The 22,187-nt window shown below is 40.8% G+C and overlaps 2 protein-coding genes across 3 annotated transcripts in view; one reads left to right on the top strand and one right to left on the bottom strand.

Annotated features, from left to right (window-relative positions):
• The window catches only part of GCA (grancalcin), a 43,966-nt gene extending 26,523 nt beyond the window's left edge, over positions 1–17,443 (bottom strand). The window contains exons 1-2 of one of the 2 annotated variants that reach the window (XM_054477434.2): positions 17,023–17,443; positions 16,811–16,924 (exon numbers count right to left, since the gene is read on the bottom strand). In XM_054477434.2, coding sequence (XP_054333409.1) covers positions 16,811–16,882 — 72 coding nt within the window. In that variant the 5' untranslated portion in view covers positions 16,883–16,924; positions 17,023–17,443. Of the gene's footprint in view, positions 1–16,810; positions 16,925–16,966 lie in introns of both variants that reach the window. The other variant, XM_054477439.2, reaches the window with a different exon arrangement.
• IFIH1 (interferon induced with helicase C domain 1) overlaps positions 17,409–22,187 on the top strand; it is a 51,633-nt gene continuing 46,854 nt past the window's right edge. Inside the window, exon 1 of the mRNA XM_054477430.1 lies at positions 17,409–18,350. Coding sequence (XP_054333405.1) covers positions 17,898–18,350 — 453 coding nt within the window. The 5' untranslated portion in view covers positions 17,409–17,897. The remainder of the gene's footprint in view (positions 18,351–22,187) is intronic.

The raw sequence follows: 22,187 nt of genomic DNA, 5'->3' as shown, positions 1-22,187 counted from the left end.
CCAAAATTAGAAACTGAAGTAAAAGAAAGGGAAAAAAACTTAGTACTCTCCTGGTACAAAAAGGGGTAAGAATTGTGACAGGTACTAATGTAGATGATGACCCATGATCAGTTATGGGTGGGTATAATGAGCCCAATTAATGCACCACCCAAGATCTTCTCAGCTCAGCTTACCTTAAACACTTTCCTTGTTTTCTGTCTTTTAGCCATAAAGCTCAGTTGCTGCTGCTGCCACTTCCACCAGAAAAAAGCAGAAGGCACATTCAGACACAGTAATTGAGAGACTGTAATAAAGTCACTGTTTACAGAAGTGTTGACATAGGTAAGATAAATCAATCAGGCCTGATATAGCATCCCAGTGCAAGCAGTGTTGAGGACCCATTACCACCCTTAGGCAGAAGGGGCAAGGCAAGAAAGCAGTTATCAAAACATGGATAGAATTATTGTATGAAGAGGGTCCCCTGACACATGACTTTTAGCCCACGGATGCACCATGACCTGCATTAAGATTAGCCTAGGAAATAAATACCAAAACCTCACTCTTCTCCCTACCTCTGCTTTCCTGCTAGCGCTTCCTTTGGCTGAATCTGATCAGCAGCTAGAGGAAAAGGGAGCTCATTGATGCAGTCCACAAAGGTTAGGCTCCCTGGCACAGAACAATGTAGAGAAGGGTGAAAAGTAGATCTTTATGGGCAGGTGGAAAATGTCAAGCACACTGAAGAAAAAGAAATTCCAGAACTTAAATTCCCAACTCTGCTCAAATTAAACAAATCTCAGTTAGTGTTTCAACCCATGAAATTGTTCTGTAAGGTAAACCAAAAATCCAGATAAATTGCATAAAGTAGATGTTTTATAGAGTAATTATATTGAATGATTATTCTGTATTTAATTAAATCCAAATGAAATTCCAGAACTTAAATTCCCAACCCCGCCCAAATTAAACAACTCTTCAATTAGAGTTTCAACCCATGAAATTGTTCTGTAAAGTAAACCAAAAATCCAGATAAATTGCATAAAGTAGATATTTATAGAGTAATTATACTGAATGATTAATTGGTACTTAATTAAATCCAAATATTTCACTGAGCAACTAGGCTATATAGAAGACAGAAAGAGAGAGAGAGATATACTTAGGTTTTTATTCAACTTCCAGGATTACAGTAAGGACTTGAGCCACCCATTAAGAGAGGCACTATGGCAACCAGCAGAAAAGAAAGGGAGAGGAGACAGGAGAAAGGAGGATGTTACCTAGCAACAGAATCTTTAGGCTAGAGTTTGCTCATAAAGTGTCTAAGAAAATGGTAGTTACTGATATCAAAAAAACAAAATAAAATGAAAAAAAGATACAAAAAATGTCTGAGTGAGGACATAGAAACCATTTGAGCATATAGATAACAAAGATTAAATAATTATGTATTTGATTTCCTATGTGAAATATCTTTCTGTATATTATTTTAAATAAATCTACACATCAATAAATACATGTTTAGAAGGAAACAAAACTAATTTCTGTTGGAAAGCATTGCCTAAAATATAGCTTTTCATGTATAAATTTGAAAAATTAAATTATTATTGAACTCAACTTTCAACTGTTAACTAAGCAAAACATGTAGCTTCAGGCTATAAGTCTATCATAGTATTACAATAATGAAAAAAAATCAGCTGATATTCAGATCTTGAATTTTGATATTTTCCCTCATTAATATTTAGGAAACATCCATGTAGGAAACTACCTATCAGCTAAGCACATTATGCAGATAATAAGTTAATACCAATGTCAGAGTTGGGACAATTTCTCTTTATTAACATTTTATTTTTTTAACTTTGTTAATACTGATTTCATTAATTCACACACACATTCTGATTTCAAGAGACTAGGTTAATTGGTTCTAGTCATTATCATCCATGCTAACTCTGGAAGAAACTGTGCAATAAATAACGAAGGGGTTGACAATTGACTCCAAGTTCATTTGTTGACAGTATGACATTGGAATATATAATGCAACTTCTTTAAATCTCAGTTTCTCCTTTGCAAAATGGGGATACTCCCTATTAGAAGATCAATAAGTCCTCTTAATATTACGACAGAAAATCCAACTCAATATATCTAAACAAGAGAATTTATTGGCTCATGTAATTCAAAGTCCTGGGCTAGCTTTAGATTAAGTTTCATCTGGCATATAGACAGTTTCTCCAAGGACCCACATTTTCCAGCTGTCCCTTCTGCCTCCATTCTTAGGACATAGAGGGATGCCCCCTCCCAACCCTTAACCCAACCATAACTCACTGTTACAAATAGCTACAGGGAATCTCCACTTTTATTTCTCTGGTCCTTTTTTTTTTTTTTTTGAGATGGAGTCTCACTCTGTCATCCAGGCTGGAGTGCAGTGGTGTGATCTCAGCTCACTGCAATCTTCACCTCCCGGGTTCAAGCGATTCTCCTGCCTCAGCCTACCCAGTAGCTGGGATTACAGGTGCCTGCCACCACGTCTGGCTAATTTTTTTTTGTATTTTTAGTAGAGATGAGGTTTCACCGTGTTGGCCAAGGTGGTCTTGAACTCCTGACCTCAAGTGATCCACCCACCTTGGCCTCCCAAAGTGCTAGGATTTCTCTGGTTTTAATTGGGTTCCGTGTTCACACTTAATCACTATAGCTAGGGAGTGGGATATGTTGAGTAGGTTAAACTAATAAGGCTCCAGCTCAATAGCTGGGAAAGGGGTCAATCCTACCCAAAGATAGTTTGAGGATGAGGAAATGGGTGGTTTCTCCAGAAGAAAATCTAGGAGCAGTTTTACCAAAAACAGAAGGAATGAATACTGAGCAAGAGAGAACAATAGGCCCACTCATAAACTCATGGAGTTGTGAAGATTAAATGTGGTAACATATAGAAAGCTCAGGAAAAGCATAGGTATAGATCTTTGTTTTCCTCACACCTCCTAGCACATGGTAGGCATTTGATGTTCATTTATTCACTAAATATGCATTGAGTACCTCCTGTGTGCCAAGCTCTACACTACTATTGAGGATTCAAAAATAATGAAGACATGTTGCCTGTCCTTGTGAAGCTTATAGCTTACTAGGAATGGCAGATAAGTCAAAATGCAATTGTAACAAAGTGAGATGAGTGCTGTGGCTAGAGGTAAGCTCAGGATGACATAGAATCACAAAAGAAAGGTGCAGGGAGGTGTAACATAGGCATAGTCATGAAAACAATCCCTATAAACATCCTCAATACATGTTACCTTGTCCCTTACCTATAGATATTTATACCCTTTTCCCTGATTCTGTAGCAGAAGTATATTGGGCCCTGAGCAGCTTAATTTTAAATGATTTTTTTCTGAAGATTGGAGAGAACATTAGCAGTAGAGGTAATGAAGTAGAAGGTTATCTTCTCTGCCTTTATAACATGTATTTTAAGTTGAAATTATAGCCATGATTTTACCTCCCTAGTGGGAAATATAGATTATCTCCCTTTTCTGTTAACCGGCAAAAAAAAAATCTATAATTGTACATAGTTACAATTTTGTTTAACTGAATCAGCTTAATTTGTTCCAATGCAGTTAAGATCTCACAGTTAAAGCCCCACAAGGTGGCGGCAGAGGAAACATCATCTGTGAGTCGCAGTGTGGAGAAGTCTCAGGAAGGAAGCAAGGGAAGGCTTTCCCACTTACACCTTTCTGAGAAAGGCATGGATAAGACGATGTCTAGGATTTGGCCTGGGCTGCTTTGTCCCTGCCACCTCTTCAAAGGAGACACCGTATCATCAAGGTTCCAGGGAATAAGATGAGCCTTAGGCAGTAATTGGCCTTATCTGAGAACTTTGGTCAGCCTCCAGAATTCCTTTTTCGAGATAAGTTTCAGGCTTTCTCTAGGGTTCACTGTGGGTGTTCCACAATTATTAAATGTTAACATTATGCTTAATTGGTAATTAACAGCATGCAGCATATTTGTGAGCACATAAGCAGTCTGTTCCTGAAATGAATGAAGCATTTCTGAGATGTCTGTCAGGGATCACTCACAGTCCATGCATGCTGCCTTATTTATTTTTCTCTATTAAAAATCATAAATCCTTCATCTTAAAGTATTTTTAAATAGATTATTTGTAGTAACAAAATAATTTGGATCACCTGATAATTTAAAAATCTCTCACATAGTATGAATATGTCCCTTGAGACTCTTACTGCCTTTCAGGGAGAAAGGATGAATGAAATGAAATCATCTATGCTAAATAAGTTCTAAAATTTTGAATGAGTTCTAAGGATGAGGAGGGACTCTGCAAGCTCCCCAAAGCTGCTAAATCTATATACCCTTAACACAAATACTCAGATAGATAAATGAAACACACAGCCGATTTATTGGGAATTCAGAGGGAAAAAAAGTTAATGATTTAAGGAATAATCAGAAAATATATTTTAATATGCAATATACATTTACATTATAAAATACGGTATAATTTGTGATCTTAATAAATAGGTGTCTCATCTCTTCGTTACTGGCTTTACTCATCCATTCTTTCATTTATAACAGTACTAGCATATTATAATTGAAGTCCCTTTCCCACCTTCAACAAAATAGTATACAGGTTCCAGAGCTTGCTCAACTTTTTTAGCATTTGATTCTATGCAAAACTGTTGGTAAAGGCAGCTGCTGGCTCTGAATTAATCTTGCTAGTTTTTGGGTGTATATAAATGTGAGGCAGTCTAAGAAAGCCCTGATACCATATTTCTATTTTTGTGAGAATTCTTTGTACGTCATGTTTTGATCCCCCAGCAGAGACTTTCAAACACCTTTCCAAAAATGCGTAATCACAAAAAATGAACTTTTTTAAAAAAGTGTACTCTTTTTGGAGTACAGATGGGGCCCAGTGCTCTGCCCATTGAGCCTCTCTCCATCACATCTTAGGGATGTATCACTAAGTCACATTAAATCTTCTCAGTTTAAATATTAGTCACCTAGGCCATGATAAACTTGCAGTAAATGTGACTGTGCATTATTTTTGTGTGGAAGTTGAATTTCCTTATAGTCTCTATAACTTCCCTCTTCCTTTTTGGTAAAAGTATAAGAAACTCCAGTTACTACAAGCAAGACAGTTTTTTCAATGATTCAGGACTTCCTCCTTCAGTCCCTCATTCTCTTTCCTGAACCACAAGTTGAAGGACTGCTGTGGGCCTTGTTAGTAGGCATGAGTTAAGCAAAAATCCTTCGAAGTAGTTCTGATTCAGATTTCCTGCACTTGTTACTTTCTCTCCAGTTTAAAGACATTGTGGACTTTTCAGTTGAATTCATATGTATTTGATTCTTCCAAATATTAGCTAAGGATTTATGCTCTAAAGTGTCCAGGGAGCTACTGCTATGAAGCTACATAAATATATATATATATTTATATATTATATAATGTATATATTATATATAATGTATATATTATATAATGTATATATTATATATAATGGATATATTATATAATATATAAATAATATTGTATATTTATATTTTTATATATATATATATTTTTTTTTTTTTGAGATGGAGTCTCGCTCTGTCGCCCAGGCTGGAGTGCAGTGACGCGATCTTGGCTCACTGCAAGCACCCCCTCCTGGGTTCGTGCCATTCTCCTGCCTCAGCCTCCTGAGTAGCTGGGACTACAGGTGCCCACCACCATGCTCAGCTAATTTTTTGCATTTTTAGTAGAGACAGGATTTCACCGTGTTAGCCAGGATGGTCTCAATCTCCTGACCTCGTGATCCACCCGCCTCGGCCTCCCAAAGTGCTGGGATTACAGGCGTGAGCCACCACACCCGGCAGAAGTTGTGTATTTTATATAATGCCTAATAGGTTTTATTTGTTCTAAGCAACTAGGTGGCAATGCCCAGGTCAATGAATTTAGCAGATGAATGTTCCAGACTACGTGTCCTTTCATAAATTGCTGAAAATATGTGTCCACTTATATCACAGCTTTATCCAAAATGAATTATGAATGATTCAGGAAGATATCTAAAAAACATAATCCAGTTTCCAAATTCTCCTGCTCAGGCCAGCAAGTTATATATATACAGTTTGTCTCAGTCTGTTAGTTCTGCTACAACAAAATACCTGAGACTGGGTAATATAAAGAACAGAAATTTATTTCCTCACAGTTCTGAAGGATGGGAAGTCCAATATCAAGGGCACAGATAGGTTCAGCATCTGGTGAGGTCCCCAGCCTCTGCTTCCAAGATGGTGCCATGAATGCTATTTCTTGACATGGTGGGTCAGAAGGGCAAAATATGCTCAACTCACTCAGTTTTAAAAGGGTACTAATCCTGCCCACTAGGCCACAGCCCTCATGGTGTAATCTCCTCCTAAAGGCCCCACCTCTTAACACTGTTGCACTGGGGATGATATTTCAACATAAATATTGAAGGGGGCACAATAATTCAAACCATAGGATAGTTGATACTCACTATTCATGGGTTTCATTTGTGTGAATTCAGCTACTTGCTAATACTTATTTGTAACTCCCAAATAATCAATACTTGTGGCCCTTTCACAGTCATTTGCAAACATGTGCAGAACTGTGAAACATCTGAATCACCTGACGCACAGACTCCTAACTGAGGTCAAACAAGGCAGTGCTCTGCCTTCTTGTTTCAGCTCTTATACTATAAATAAGTATACTTTTTGTAGTATATTTAGTGCCACATTTTTCACATTTTTGTGCTCTTTGTTAGTGATTTCACTGTTTAAAATGGCCTCCCAGCACAGTGCTGAAGTGCGGTCTAATACTCCTGAGCACAAAAGAAAATAAGTATGTTAGGTAAGCTTTGTTCAGGTATGAGTCATAGTGCAATTGGCTGTGAATTCAATGTTAATGAATCAACAATATATACTAAATAAAATGTCTTTAAATAGAAATACAGGCAAAACAAGGTTATGTATTGATCAGTTGACAAAAATGTTACTGGGGCTCATAGGAACCTAACCCTCGTTTTCTCTAGAAGCAATGGCTCAGTATTCACTAATTCAGTGCTTATAGTGACTTTCTAGAATATAACTGCCACCAAAAATGAGAATTGATGGTATCCTCAGTTGGCCCTAGGCTAACAGAAGCCCTAATCCCTAGTTCTCACCTCTGACAGAAGAATGAAATTACAAGTGGGTTTGAAAAGAAAAATAACTGACACTAAAGTTCTAACCATGGAGATTGTGAGGCAATGGATAATTTTATACAGGTTTCCATGTAAGTCTAATCTGGACGTAGGTTGAGAACAACTTCCTAAGTGGTCACTTGGCTCACTTTGCCACCACAAAAAGGGACTGAATTGGCCATGTCAGCACTTCCTATTGGAGATATTCTTCAAGGCCAATGTGTGTATTCAGGTACATAAAACAACTGGAAAGCAAGTTTGTAGCATTCTTTGGGTCATTCTTTTATTTTAATATTCATACAAAATGGTTTGACCTACTGTAGCATTGCCTTAGTATTAAAAATCAAAATTATTGGCTATTACTAAAAAGTCAAAAAATAACGCATGCTGGCAAGGTTATGGAGAAAAAGGAATGCTTACATACTGTTGGTGGGAGTGTAAATTAGTTCAGCCATTGTGGAAGACAGTGTGGTGATTCCTCCAAGACCTAAAGACAGAAATACCATTTGACCCAGCAATCCCATTACTGGGTATATACCCAAAGGAATAAAAATTGTTCTATTGTAGAGACACCTGTGTGCATGCATCCATTGCAGCACTATTCACAATAGCAAAGACATGGAATCAACCTAAATGCCCATCAGTAACAGACTGGATAAAGAAAATATGGTACATATATACCATTAAAAACCATGCAGCCATAAAAAAGAATGAGATCATATCCTGTGCAGGGACATGGATGGAGCTAGAGGTCATTGTTATTAGCAAACTAACACAGGAACAAAAAACCAAATGCTGCATGTTCTCACTTATAAGTGAGAGCTAAATGATGAGAACACATGGAGGAATGACACACGCTGTGGCCTATTGGAAAGTGAAGGGTGCGAGGAGGGAAAAGATCATGAAAAATAACTAATGGGTACTAGGCTTAATATCTGGGTGATGAAATAATCTGTACAACAAACCCCCATGACACAAGTTTACCTATGTAATAAACCAGCACATGTACCCCTGAACTTAAAAGTTAAAAATAACAATAATTATAATAAAATAAAAATAAAAAATTTTGATCCCTATCATTAAAAATATTTGAACATGGACCCCAGTAAATATATGGTTATTCATTTAGAAAATCTTCACATGTACAACTATAATAATTTATCATAAAATACAACAAAAACGAAAAAGGAATGAGATGAACTAATTTTTTAAAATGTAATTTATATAATTCAGTGCATTGATAATAAAAAAATTTGTAGTTGATAATGCTTATATTTTAAAATCTTAGTTTAACCCTTCGTGATTTAGCAGTTCAAAAGTTTGATTCAATTTATCTCAATATTTCAATAATTAATTCTACAGCCTTCCTACTCTCTTACCTTAAGACTTTTTCAATTATAATATGGATATAGAAGTGCTGGGAATGGAAGAATGTGGTCCCTTTAAGTGATATGGAAGTGGGGAAGGGAAGTGTTAAGTAGAGGAGGGCATGATCCCTAGCTAGGGCTCCATCCCCATGGACCTAGGTGAGGACAGGCATTTCCTGCCCAAATGTTGCATTTCCCAAGACCACACAGTCCTGCCACGCCCCCATCCTGTGCCTATAAAAAAAACCCTGAGACCGCAGCAGGCAGACATAGAAGGAGCTGGACATCAAGAAGAGCATATCAGCAGAATACACAGGCAGCTGAATGTGGAGAGGAACGCACTGACAGGCACCAGAATGCTGCCAGGCCACTGACCAGCAGAAGCAGAATGATGCAGAGTTTGGCTGGGATAGTCAGTGGAGAGCCCAGGCCACCGAGAGGCCCAACTCCAGGGGTAAACCTTCCCATTCAATCCCCTTCTGACTTCCCCCAAGCTACCTCCACTCAATAAAACCTTGCACTCATTCTCCAAGCCTAGGTGTGATTACATTCTTCTAGTACACCAAGGCAAGAACCCAAGATACAGAAAGCCCTCTGTCCTTGCAACAAGGTAGAGGGTTTAATTGAGCTGGTTAAGACAAGCCATCTATAGACAGCAAAACTAAAAGCAAAACTAAAAGAGTACCCTGTAATACACTCCCACCGGGGCTTCAGGAGCTGTAAATATTCACCCCTGGACACTGCCATGAGGTCGGAGCCCCACAGCCTGCCCGTCTGTATGCTCCCCTAGAGGTTTGAGCAGCGGGGCAACTTTTCCTGTCTCAACTGGGGGCTCACCTGGGATCTTAGAAGGTGAGTGTGAGTGAATGCTAAACTGTCAGGTTTGCCTTTCTTCCAAAACCCTGCCACCTCTCTCTCTTTCCTATGAGTAAGAGGCTCTGTTTCCTTTTCTTTTTTGAGACAGGACCTGGCTCTGTCACCCAGGCTGGAGTGCAGCACAATCTTGGCTCACTGCAACCTCCACCTCCCAGGTTCAAGCAATTCTTCTGCCTCAGCCTCCCGAGTAGCTGCGATTACAGGCACATGCCACCAATCTCGGCTAATTCTTTTTTTTCTTTTTTTTGGTAGAGACAGGGTTTCACCATGTTGGCCAGGCTGATCTCGAACTCCTGACTTCAGGTGATCCACTCATCTTGGCCTCCCAAAGTGCTGGGATTACAGGTGGAGCCACCATGCCCAGCAAGCCTCTGTTGTCTTTTTGTCACTTTTTCTCTCTTGCACAGTTTGAAATGGCTCTCATCTCTTTCTTTATAATGTTAAGTGTTTTGCTACAGGCTGCGTCAATGTTACTAAGTAAAATGAGTATTTGGCCCAGCCACCAAAGGTGCAAATCAGACCAACTGCTCCTAGAGGTGCCAGGTATGCCTCTACCTTGACAGCCACAGGCATGCGTGGCTCAGGGAATGTCTCCTTACCCTTTCCCCTTTCAGCTCAGCTGCCTAGGTGTGCCTGCAGCAGGCAAAGGCTGAGCCCAACAGCCATGAGGGGGAGCAGGAACAAACAAGCAATAGCCAGGACCCTACAGGGTGCTTCTTGCCTAATATGCCAACAGAACCTCCCCTGGCCAGGGAATTCAACCTGGTCTGAACTAGGGGAAGGATGGGAAAGATAATTACAAGGATTAAAAGGGCCCACCCACTTGCACTAAGTAAGGGGTCCTTCTCCTAGCATCCCCCCTTTTTTGCCCCTTTTACCGTTTTTCTCTTTTTTTTTCCTTTTCCAAGTGAGAGGGCTCCCCCTGCCCCCCACAATATAACAGAGGAGCAACCCCTGCTGGCTGATAACTGCAAATTCAGCAGGGCACATTTGAGATACTCTAAACAGATACAAACAGCCTCTAAAATACCTTTTTGGTCCCAAACTCAATTTAAGCTTCAGATTGAGGCCCAAGAAAGAAAAACTGGGCCTGAGGAATCCAAAGCCAGGTGACAGGCACAGTGTAAATGGGCAGAACCAATTCCTGCCGACTAAAACCCACCCCACGGAAGGAGGCCATGGTTCATGGAATAAACAGGCCCAGGGAACTCAAAGTTTGCCAATAGCAAGAAGAAAGGGAGGCATAGGTGAGGGCAGTTAATTCCCATTCTCCAGGTTTTCCCTACCTCATGGGTACATACCTCATTTGTACCTATGGCTGGCACCTGCCAAGGTCTCTGGGGCTCAGGGATAAGCAGTAGAGAGTGGAGGGAGGATGCTCACTTTCTCTCTCCATCTCCATCATACCCTGAGTTTTTTCTGAAAGAAGGAAAGGAAGGCCGGGTGTGGTGGCTCACGCCTGTAACCCCAGCACTTTGGGAGGCCGAGGCAGGCAGATCACCTGAGATCAGGAGTTTGAGACCAGCCTGGCCAACATGGTGAAACCTCGTGTCTACTAAAAATACAAAAAATTAGTTGGGCATGGTGGGGCTTGCCTGTAGTCCCAGCTACTTGGGAGGTGGAGGCAGGAGAATTGCGGAACCCAGGAGGTGGAGACTGCAGTGAACCAAGATCGTGCCATTGCACTCCAACCTGGGCGACAGAGCAAGACTCCATCTCAAAAAAAAAAAAAGAAAAAAAAAAAGAAGGGAAATGAGGGATGCCTCTATTCCCTGTCTTTCAGAATGGGCAACCAGTTCTCTTCACCACCCTCAGCTTATACTCCTCTGGGGTGTATGCTGAACCATTGGGACTACTTTGACCCTCAGAATCTGAAGGAAAAATGCCTCATAGCCCTCTGCACAAAAGTTTGGCCAAATTATGATTTACAGGAAGGACTGGCTTGGCCTCGGGAAGGGACCATTCATTTCAATACCATCTGGCAATTGGAACTTTTCTGTAGACTTGAGGATAGATGGTCTGAGGTCCCATACGTGCAAGCTTTCTATACCTTGTAAGGCAATCCAGACCTTTGCTGACAATGTAGGATTGATCCAACCTTCTGTTTCCTGTCTCAGGGAAGGCTGCAAGGGGCAAGCCCAGCAAATTAAAGACATGAGTCTCAGAGGCACACCCAGCAGAGAAGCCAACTCCCTCAAGCCCTGCTCCTCTGGGTCCACCCCGAACTCCCTATCCAGTTTCAGCCTCTCACTTGCCCCCTCCTAGAAATCCTCACCCTAAACAAACCCCAGTCTTACTCTTGCCTCTCCAATAGATGCCAAGTGAATTTGGGCCCAGTAAGGTCCAGGTCCCCTTCTCCCTACAGGACTTAACGCAAATGAAGGGGGACCTTGGCAAGTTTTCAGATGACCTTGGTAGATATATAGAGGCTTTCCAGAATTTCACCTAAATATTTGAACTCTCCTGGAGAGATGTTATGTTACTTTTGAATCAGACCCTGACAGACACTGAGAAACACGCCATTCAGCAAGTGCAGACAGATTTGGGGATGAGTTTTGTATCACATATAGTGTCAGGGAAGGGGGCAAACATTATCCAACCAGAAGAGAAGCAGTACCAATGGATGACCCTGAAGGGGATCCCAGTGATGAGATGGGAACATGGAAGAGGAGACACTTTCAGGTATGCATAATGGAGGGCTTATGTAGGACAGGAATTTGATGAAAATCCCACTGCCTTCCTGGAGAGGCCTTGGCAAAACACACCTCTCTATCTCCTGATTCAGTCAAGGGGCAACTAATCCTAATGGATAAATTTATTACTCAGTCAGCTCCTGACATCAGGAGGAAGTTGCAGAAACGGGCCCCGGGAGCAGACAATACATTAGGGGACCTCCTGAAAATGGACACCTTGGTCTTTTATAATAGAGACAGGGAAGCCCAGGAAGGAGAGAGGAAACACAGGAAAGAGACAGAAGCTTTAGTGGCCACCAGGCAAGCTCACAAACCCCCGAATTCCCAGGGTGCACCTGTTAATTGCTAAGGATATGGCAACAACAGTTAGCTCCCTTCTAAAGTTTAACTGCTCCCATACAAGGTTTAATTTCTTTGACCAGGCTGAAACAGCTCGGGGTACAATGTTGTTGTTGTTGTTAGTATATTTCATTTCTTATCTCTGTAATCTTTGGCACTAAATTCTTTCCTTGTGTAATACACATTTAACCCATGCATACTTAACTTTATAGAACTCGGGTTTTTTTTCTCCCATGCCTAGAAGCCATCAAACTCCAAATGGTCAGGCAATCGGAGCCTCGGACGATGGCTCTCCTTTGCTAGGAACCCTCAGATAAACCTCTGGGAGGAGTCTGTGCCATTTTTACCAAAACAATGCCCCGTGTCAGCAGGAAGCAGCTAAAACCGGTCATCGTCCATATTCTAACGGCAGTTAGTTGTACCTCTTCAGAGGGGATAAATGATATGGAAGTGCTGCGAAGGGAAGAGTGTGGTCCCTGTAAATGATACAGAAAGGGGAAAGGGAAGTGCTGGATAGAGGAGGGTGCGATCCCTAGCTAGGGCTTTACCCTCACGGACCTAGGTGAGGACAGGCATTTCCTGCCAAATGTTGCATTTCCCAAGACCACTGTAGCCTGCCATGCCCCCATCCTGTACCTATAAAAACCTCCAAGACCCCAGCAGGCAGACACAGAGGCAGCTGGACTCGAGAGGAGCACATCAGTAGAAAAACACATAGGCGGCTGAACGTTGAGAGGAACACACCAAAAGGCACCAGCACGCTGGCAGGCCACCATCTGGCAGAAGTAGAACGTCGCAGAGTTTGGCTGGGGCAGTTGAGGGGAGCCCAGGCTGCTGAGTGGCCTGACTCCAGGGAAAACCTTCCCACTCCATCCCCTTCTGACTTCCCCTGAGCTACCTCCACTCAATAAAAGCTTGCACACATTCTCCAAGCCCAGGTGTGATCCGATTCTTCCAGTATACCAAGTCAAGAACCTGGGATACAGAAAGCCCTCTGTCCTTGAGACAATGTAGAGGGTCTAACTGAGCTTGTTAACACAAGCCACCTATAGACGGCAAAACTAAAAGATCACCCTGTAACACATGCCCGCTGAGGTTTCAGAAGCTGTAAACATCCACCCCTAGACACTGCCGTGGGTTGGAGCCCCACAGCCTGCCTGTCTGCAGGCTCCCCTAGAGGTTTGAGCAGTGGGGCACTGAAGAAGCGAGCCACACCCCCATCACACACCCTGAGAGGGGGACAAGGGAATTTTCCCCATTTCAATATGAGCAGAGGTGATATAAAAGTATTTAACAATTTCTATGGGGTGGGTATTAAGCAATTAGAATAGCCACTCCCCAATCAAAATGGACACAGACTGGGACATCTAACCCAAACCTCACTACTAGCTAAATGTCAACCATGATTGCAAGATAAAGACAATGGTAGTCTAGTTACCTTTGACTGTAGTTTGCTCTTAAGCATTTATTTTAAAATAAAACAATTACAATCTAGGCTTTGAGGTAAAAGTACTGTTTTAACAAAAACATTTGCAGGTAACTGTTTTTGAAAAGACTTTAAGCTATGGAAGGAGTACTTGCAAAATGAATGTTCCAAAACTTATCTATTGATACGTGACTTTCATTTTTTGCCAAAACTGCTATGTAGAAACGTTTTTATATGTGAAAACTTAAAACCAGAATTTTAATTGAGTTGATGAAAGTGATTAGGAAATTATTATCAAGATTTAGTGAACTTAGCCATAATTTTTTTTCTATTTTAGGCTTACTACTATTTTTGAAATAAAAAGCTATGACAGTATCCTTTTAATAAACTTTCCTGCTAAATCAGCCTATCAGTTTCAGTTAAATGGCTGAAAGTCTTGCTTAAAGTCTCAGTTAAATGGCTAGCTATTATATACTGTTTACATTATGTGTATATATATATGTAACTAAATTTTTCCTTTATAAATTGTGCATTCTTTGAAGACTAGCACCGCACCATCTCTTCTTTATTTTTCCTGTAAGCATAGTGGGCTGGAGTCACATACTGGGCACATAAACATGCCAGGCTGGTGCTAGTGTGTTACAGTCTATCCTTAGAACAAACTTATGGCATGATACCAGAATCTTTCCATTTTACAACTGATGTATTTGAGGTGATTTTTCAAAGCACAGCAATTAAGAAATAGTATTGAGATGTGAACCCAGACAGCCTGAACTCAGAGTCTCTGTGCTTAACCATACCCCACACTGCCAGGTTAAGAGCATCTAACACTTTATATTACACAAAGCAGGCTCATTATTGATACAAATGAGCAAACAAATAAAGGAACAGAACAACAATTCCAGGGTTTCTCACTAAACTAAAATTATTGTCATTTTCTTTGAAAAAGACATTACTGCTATGCATGGTCATTAAATTGTAGTGGCAGCTCATATTGTTACCACTTTTTAAAAAGTCAAATGAAAAGTTGCATAACAATGGGAAAATACATAGTTCAGCAGGATCTGCTGCCTCAAAAGAGAAAGGAAAAAGAAACTTACATTTGGGAACTGGTGAAGAGGATTAAAATGAAACCTAGTAGAAGAAACTTGACAGAGGAAAACAATTATTTACTCAAGTGAAAAACAGAAAATAAACTAAATCATGATGCAAAAAATATAGATGAAAAAAGGATACATTGTGAGAGATTGTGTCTTGGCTTGTGTTTCCTTAACCTCCTTTCTCCAAAAAGTGTCCTATCAAGACTATGGGAGATTCCTAAAAAAGAAGTCCCTTCCACCCACGCCTAATCCTCATCACTCAGATCTCATCCAGCAGAGTGACTCCTACTTGTGAGAAAATATGAATTGTTATTGTTGGGTGTTATGCGATGCTAATAGGGTTAGATGAGGATGACTATTTGGGAAATCAACCTGTGAAACTGTAATATACATTATTATCTAGACTTCCTATGGTCTTCATGGCATTTACCCTCACCTGGCACATTGCATATCTTTTAGTCATTACTTATCATCTATCTTCCTACTCCCATTACAATGTGAACTCCATAAAAGTAGGAACTTTGTTAATTTTATTAACTGCACCTAGATCAGTGCTGGTCATGTAATAGATACTTAATAAACATATTTTAAATGACTGGATGATATAATGAATGATATAATTTGAATGCCAAATATTTAAATATCTTTGGTTTAAATGTTTGTTATTTGAGAACAGGTCAAATACCAAACATTTGATCCTTTCTCTTCCAGAGCAACAATTAAGTGGTATGAAGAAAATAACATTAACTGGTTCCCCATATTCAGTCAGCAACCCCTTCTCATTCCCCCATGTTTGAAACCAAGAAACAGAAGGATAAGTGCCAGGAAAAAGAAGGTTTTTGGTTTGTTAGTTTGTGCTTTAACATGTTGAATAAAACCCACTGGCAGCTGGGCGATAGGAGTATGTTTTTGCAATAGCCTTAAAAGATATTTTCATAGACGCAATACTTAAAATTAATAATTTGAGTGCTTTTGTAGAAACATCTAATTGGATTATCCTCTATCTGGGTACAAGGTCAACTCCCAAAATTAAGTGAAAAAGGATTAGGGTTCTGTGAAGAAACAGAAAAGAACAGTATAAATCAGGCCTACTTGCAAGCCCAGGATTTCATTTACTTCAACTTTCAGTGTATTTGACATTGTGCCAGCTGCTATGGTCAACTCAAATACAACTCCTGGGAGAGATGTCATCAACGGCCCACCAGTTGTGAGTAGTGTACTAGTTACTGTGTAAATATATCCCTTCTTCAAGCAGCTTACCATCCTTCAGGGGTAGAAAAAGGCTTGCTACATAAGATAATTAGAGAATAAAATAAGACCTGTTACCATAAAGTGCTCATTTGGATATTTTGTATGCCCCTAGTAAACACTCACCAAGACTCTTTCTATTATCCAGTTCAAAGCACTATCAGGTTTTCCTGGCCTACATAGACTTTATTGAATGTACTTTGCTAACAGATAATTTTTCCTAAATATGTCTCTTTGATAACCTAAATGATCTCTCCATCCTTTATATAATTCTGGACCATGAGGTTCTAGTTATGATGCGTATGTTCCTACCACCCACAGTCACACGTGGCTACAGAATGCCTTCAGAATGAGTAGTAACCTTAAGGACTCACATTTATGTGGCTTCTGTACCAAAATGAAGCTGCCATTTTTCAGTGTGAATATGTTTTTTTTCTCTCATGACATAGACAAATGTTGATGTTTACTACAAGTTGGTACATTAGTTGCTAATTAAGTTCCTAGCTGCTCCAGCCAAAACTTGCTGTATTGAATCCAAGAAAAGAATGGCAGCTATATCAAAAATAAGTTGTTGGGGGATTTTTTTGTTTTGTTTTATTAAAGGAAAGTTGTGTATTAAAGAATATAGGGAACTTACAAGCTGGGATCTAGGAAACCTTAAGTCTTGGCTTCCTTCTAAGCTGAGTTGGTAGTTCAAGTCCATCCACATCTGTTACCAGGTCCTGGTCAAAGCTGCATAAATACCAGCAATCTAAATATGAGGCAGTAAAGTTAGCTGTTTATTGTTACTCACTTTTTCGTACCCACCTCCAAATTCCCAGGGAAACAAGTTAGTGTTTGGGAACTCACAGGAGGTCAGGTTTATTTTAGGAAGGACTTCCTCCTGGCTTCTCCACATCTCTGCAAAGATGTCTTCTGAGCTTCATCTCTCACCTGTCCCTCGCAGTCTCACCACCCTCAGCCAGGCCTGCCTGCATTCACCAGCCGAGGGTAACTTACTGTTCACGTCCGGGTCTGCGGCAGTTTCTGTTCACTTCCCCATTGGAAAGTCCCAAATCACATGCTTTTATGCCCTGCACATTTTGGCCTACAAAGGACCTTATTGTTAAGGCAGAACCCGCTGGGAAAACAAAATACCCGCCGGAGGAGCTTTGCTAGAGCGTTGGTCTTGGTGTCAGAGAGAATTCGCTTTCCTTTTCTGTTTCCCGCGGTGTCCTTGACCAAAGGCCTCCTCTGTTCTCCCGCCCCGACCAAAAGGTGGCGTCTCCCTGAGGAAACTCCCTCCCCCCCAGACAGATTACGTTTACAGTCCTGAGAAGAGAATCGAAACAGAAAACAAAGTCAGGCAAACTCTTTAAGAACTGCCTGACAGAAAGCTGGACTCAAAAGCTCCTACCCGAGTGTGCAGCCGGATCGCCCCGGTCCGGGACCCCAGGCGCACACCGCAGAGTCCAAAGTGCCGCGCCCGCCGGCAGTACCTGCCTGCCGCGGCCCCGCGCGTCGCCCCGCTGCCCACCTGCCCGCCTGCCCACCTGCCCAGGTGCGACTGCAGCCCCGCGCGCCGGCCTGAGAGCCCTGTGGGCAACCTCGTCGTTGTCAGGCACAGAGCGGTAGACCCTGCTTCTCTAAGTGGGCAGCGGACAGCGGCACGCACATCTCACTTGTCCCGCAGAGAACAGCACCATCTGCTTGGGAGAACCCTCTCCCTTCTCTGAGAAAGAAAGATGTCGAATGGGTATTCCACAGACGAGAATTCCCGCTATCTCATCTCGTGCTTCAGGGCCAGGATGAAAATGTACATCCAGGTGGAGCCTGTGCTGGACTACCTGACCTTTCTGCCTGCAGAGGTGAAGGAGCAGATTCAGAGGACAGTCGCCACCTCCGGGAACATGCAGGCGGTTGAACTGCTGCTGAGCACCTTGGAGAAGGGAGTCTGGCACCTTGGTTGGACTCGGGAATTCGTGGAGGCCCTCCGGAGAACCGGCAGCCCTCTGGCCGCCCGCTACATGAACCCTGAGCTCACGGACTTGCCCTCTCCATCGCTTGAGAACGCTCATGATGAATGTCTCCAACTGCTGAACCTCCTTCAGCCCACTCTGGTGGACAAGCTTCTAGTTAGAGATGTCTTGGATAAGTGCATGGAGGAGGAACTCTTGACAATTGAAGACAGAAACCGGGTAGGTGTCTATTCAGATGGAGCTAGCCTTTTAGGCAGATTTTGCAAAGCAGGCTTCCTTGTGCGTTTGCCCCTTTCCAAATGTGCTTGACATCTTTGGGCAAATCTAGTTTCTTCCTTTGAGAAGACAACATCTAGGTACTTTAAGACAATTTTGAAAATTTAAACACGAAAGAACTACTTTTCTAATCTTTTCACTGAAGTAAAAAGGAGTTAACTTTAGAATCGTAATGTATATTAACAGGTAACATTTATTGAACACTTACTATGTGCAGTTGGTATCATTTTCAAAATGTATTACTACAGTTCATGTTCAGAGTAACCCACTGAGGCGCTTAATGTTATTAACTCCATTTTACAGATGAGAAACCTGAGGCAGGTTAAATAATTTGTCCAAGGTCTCCCAGGAAAAACAGTGGCAGAGCTAAGAATTTAGCTTGTGATAGTGTTGAATGTTTTTCTTATTTAATGTAGTTCCATGGAGCAGGGGTTAGTAAACTATGGCCCATGGGCTAAATCAAGCCTGCTGCTGTTTCTTTCAGGCCCACAGGCTGAGAATGGTCTTTAGATTTTTCAATTTTTAATTTTCAGTGTTCATGAAGTTTTACTGGAACACAGTCATGCTCGTTTGTTTACATATTGTTTGTGGAGTAGAAAAGCATTTCTACTCCAAAGGCAATTGGATGGAGACTGTGTGCCCTTAAAGCCGAAAATATTTATTATCTGGCATTTTAGAGAAAAAGTTTTCCAATCTTTGCCCTACATTACACATTGTGCCATTTAGTCTTAGCCCAAATGGGTAAATTGCAATCACACACACACACACCCTTTTCTCATTCTTTAATCAAAGTTTCAACATTCTTTGAGAATCAAAATTTAGAAACAATTCATTGAAAGAATGTGTTGCTAGTTTCAGTTTTTCATGTTAGTGAAGAAACTCATTTTTCTTAAGGTAGCATTTTGACAGGGCGAATTTTACTGATGACTTTACATTGAATGTGATATGAATTGTTTTTTGATAAGTGAAGATGTACTGTGATGTGTATAAATGCTGACCTGTTTGAATCTGACTTATTCAGGCTCGTAAGCCAAAAGTCTTGTTTTGGAAGACATGTAGACAAATAAAGCCATGACTAAAAGTCAAAGGCTTTGTCTACACCACTCTATGATTTCCACATGGTTTTTTTTTTTTTTTCTCTCTCTCTCTTTTGGTTCCTCCATTGTTTGTATATTCATACAAACTTCTGGGCATTTGATTGATTTGCTATAGCCTATGATGCAATTTAGTCTTTAGTGAATAAAGTTAGTGATCTTTTGTAGACTTGACAGACACAGGGCCTGTCCAAAGACCCAAACATGCATCTAATTTTGATGGCCAGTTTTCCCAACAAGTAAATTACTTTGCACTGTTGTCTGTAATGTTTATGTCGTTTTGTGTATTGAGAACCAGCTAGAACGCATTATAGTAGTCCAGCTGGATATGACAAATGTGTACATCACTGTGGCAGAATCTTAATTTGGAAGAAAGTATGCAGCCTTCAAGCCAGCTGGAGATGGAAGATGGCATTTCCAGCCACAGTAGCTGTTAGAAGTCCAGAAGCAACAGAGTCCAGTAACACCACAAAGCTGTTTATGTTTGGTGGGTATGATGTCCCGATTGCCAGCGAAACAGCACTTCTCCCTATTTACTCTAAATACTTCTGCCTATCAGCATCACTTTTGTCTTGCCTGGATTGAATTTCCGCCAGCTAGATTTTATCCAAGTTCTTGATTCTGGCAAGCTTGGAGGCAGCTAGCAGTAATGCAAGGGATTTGACACAAAGAAGATATAGAGTAAAGGGACTTTTGTGTACTGGTAGCAGTTAAGGCCAAAACAACCCAAATTCTCCCTCTGATTCACATTTCAAAGGAGGCCCCAAAAGACTGAGCAGCTATAAATTTGAGGCTCTCTAGGAAGCAATAGTTTCTCTGTGAGAGTCTGGAATAATTTTTGTGTGCATCATTTACATGTATTATCAGTTCCAAAACTAAGATATGGTGGACAATGAGAAGGAAGCATTGTGTTTGGAAGAATAATCTATATTGAGGTGGTGGTCATTGACAAATGTTTATCTTACAGCAGCAAAGTGTGGTAAGACTGTAGAAGGGGAACACATGGATTTGAGGTCCATCTTGGCTTCTTACTATATGCATTACTTTGGGCCAAATTATTTAAGTTCCCTGATGCTACATTTACCCATGAAAATGGACATCATAAAATTTCTCACAGTATTTTAGTCAACATCAAATCAGAAATAGTGTTTATGAAAAAGCTTATAAATCAGAGCTATTTGATATGATAATGGTGTTGACTTTTTTTACCATTCATCTGGTTACATTTCCTTGTAAATTTAAGTTTGATAGATCGAGGTAAATTCCCCATGTTGCAATTGAGATATACTTCTTAAAGTCCCTAGATTATACTGATTTGAAAAAGAGATTACCTCTTTCATCCCAAAACCTAACCAAGATTAGGTATAGGGTTGGTGTTTAATAAGCATTGATTACTTGATTGATAGACTGATTGAATTTATTTCTGAAAGTGTCTGGAATAAGCGTTGAAAACACATGACGTATTGAATTGTGTTGCCAGGTGTTAGAGAATGGATGAATGATGAAAATAAGATTTCTAAATTTGCTTTTTTGACAGCTTAAAATAGCATTTAATTAAGTAATCAAGACTTCTATAAAATGGTCTTGTATTTTCATTCTTTCTCTGTTTCCCCATAGACATTTTCTACTTGATCTATTATTTTAATTTAGGATTCCCACCCCATTTCCTAGCCCCTGCCCCTGGTTACAGTGGGCCTTCTGAGAATGACTTTAGACATAGGTTTGCATCCAGCAAGTACCCAAAAACTTATACATTCATTCATTCGTTGAGTTTGAATTTATTGAGTGGCATCTTTGTGCCAGATGCCATGCTAGTGGTGAAAAGATAGGAGAAAAACACAGAGACTGTTTTGTCCTTTCGTGAAGTTGTGTTGCAGTGTTAATTAGTGTTGATAAAAGAATGTCTACTGTAGGCCGGGCACGGTGGCTCACGCCTGTAATCCCAGCATTTTGGGAGGCTGAGGCAGGCGGATCTCGAGGTCAGGAGATCAAGACCATCCTGGCTAACACGGTAAAACTCCATCTCTACTAAAAATACAAAAAAATTAGCGGGGTGTGGTGGTGGGAGCCTGTAGTCCGAGTTACTCGGGAGGCTGAGGCAGGAGAATGGCGTGAACCTGGGAGGCGGAGCTTGCAGTGAGCCGAGATGGCACCACTGCACTCCACCCTGGCAACAGAGCGAGACTCCATCTAATAAGAAAGAAAAGAAAGAAAGAAAGAAAGAAAGAAAGAAAGTCTACTGTATACAAGGTACTATTCTAAGTACTAGAGTTTCAGCAATAAATATATGCCATTTTATCAATCATTATAATAAAGCGATCCTTAATGGTAAGGGGGTACCCCTGTACTGCCTTGCTCCTCTTTTAGGATGCTAAGTTACAACTTGGCATTGTTACAACTTAGTTATAACTAAGTTACAACTTGGCACACCCATCAGTTTAGGCAGTCATGAACTCTGGGAACGAAAGGGATCGTATAAACGTTTCCATAGTGTCTTAATAATCAAGCTGAACAGCTAAAGAGAGGTGCATGTTTCATCCCTGGCCAGTTCAGAACACAATGCATCTGTAGTCCTGGAGACTCCATACACCTTCCATTTACACAGAAGAACCAGAGATGCCATGACTAGTCCATCTAAAAACAGTCCAATTCTCCCAACATGAAGTTGAGTACCAAAGTCAATCTC

This window comes from Pongo pygmaeus, chromosome 11 (genome assembly GCF_028885625.2).
Source record: "Pongo pygmaeus isolate AG05252 chromosome 11, NHGRI_mPonPyg2-v2.0_pri, whole genome shotgun sequence".
In the NCBI taxonomy this organism is placed as follows: domain Eukaryota; kingdom Metazoa; phylum Chordata; class Mammalia; order Primates; family Hominidae; genus Pongo; species Pongo pygmaeus.
Note: the sequence above shows the minus strand (reverse complement) of the source record. Positions and strands in the feature narration are given on the sequence as shown.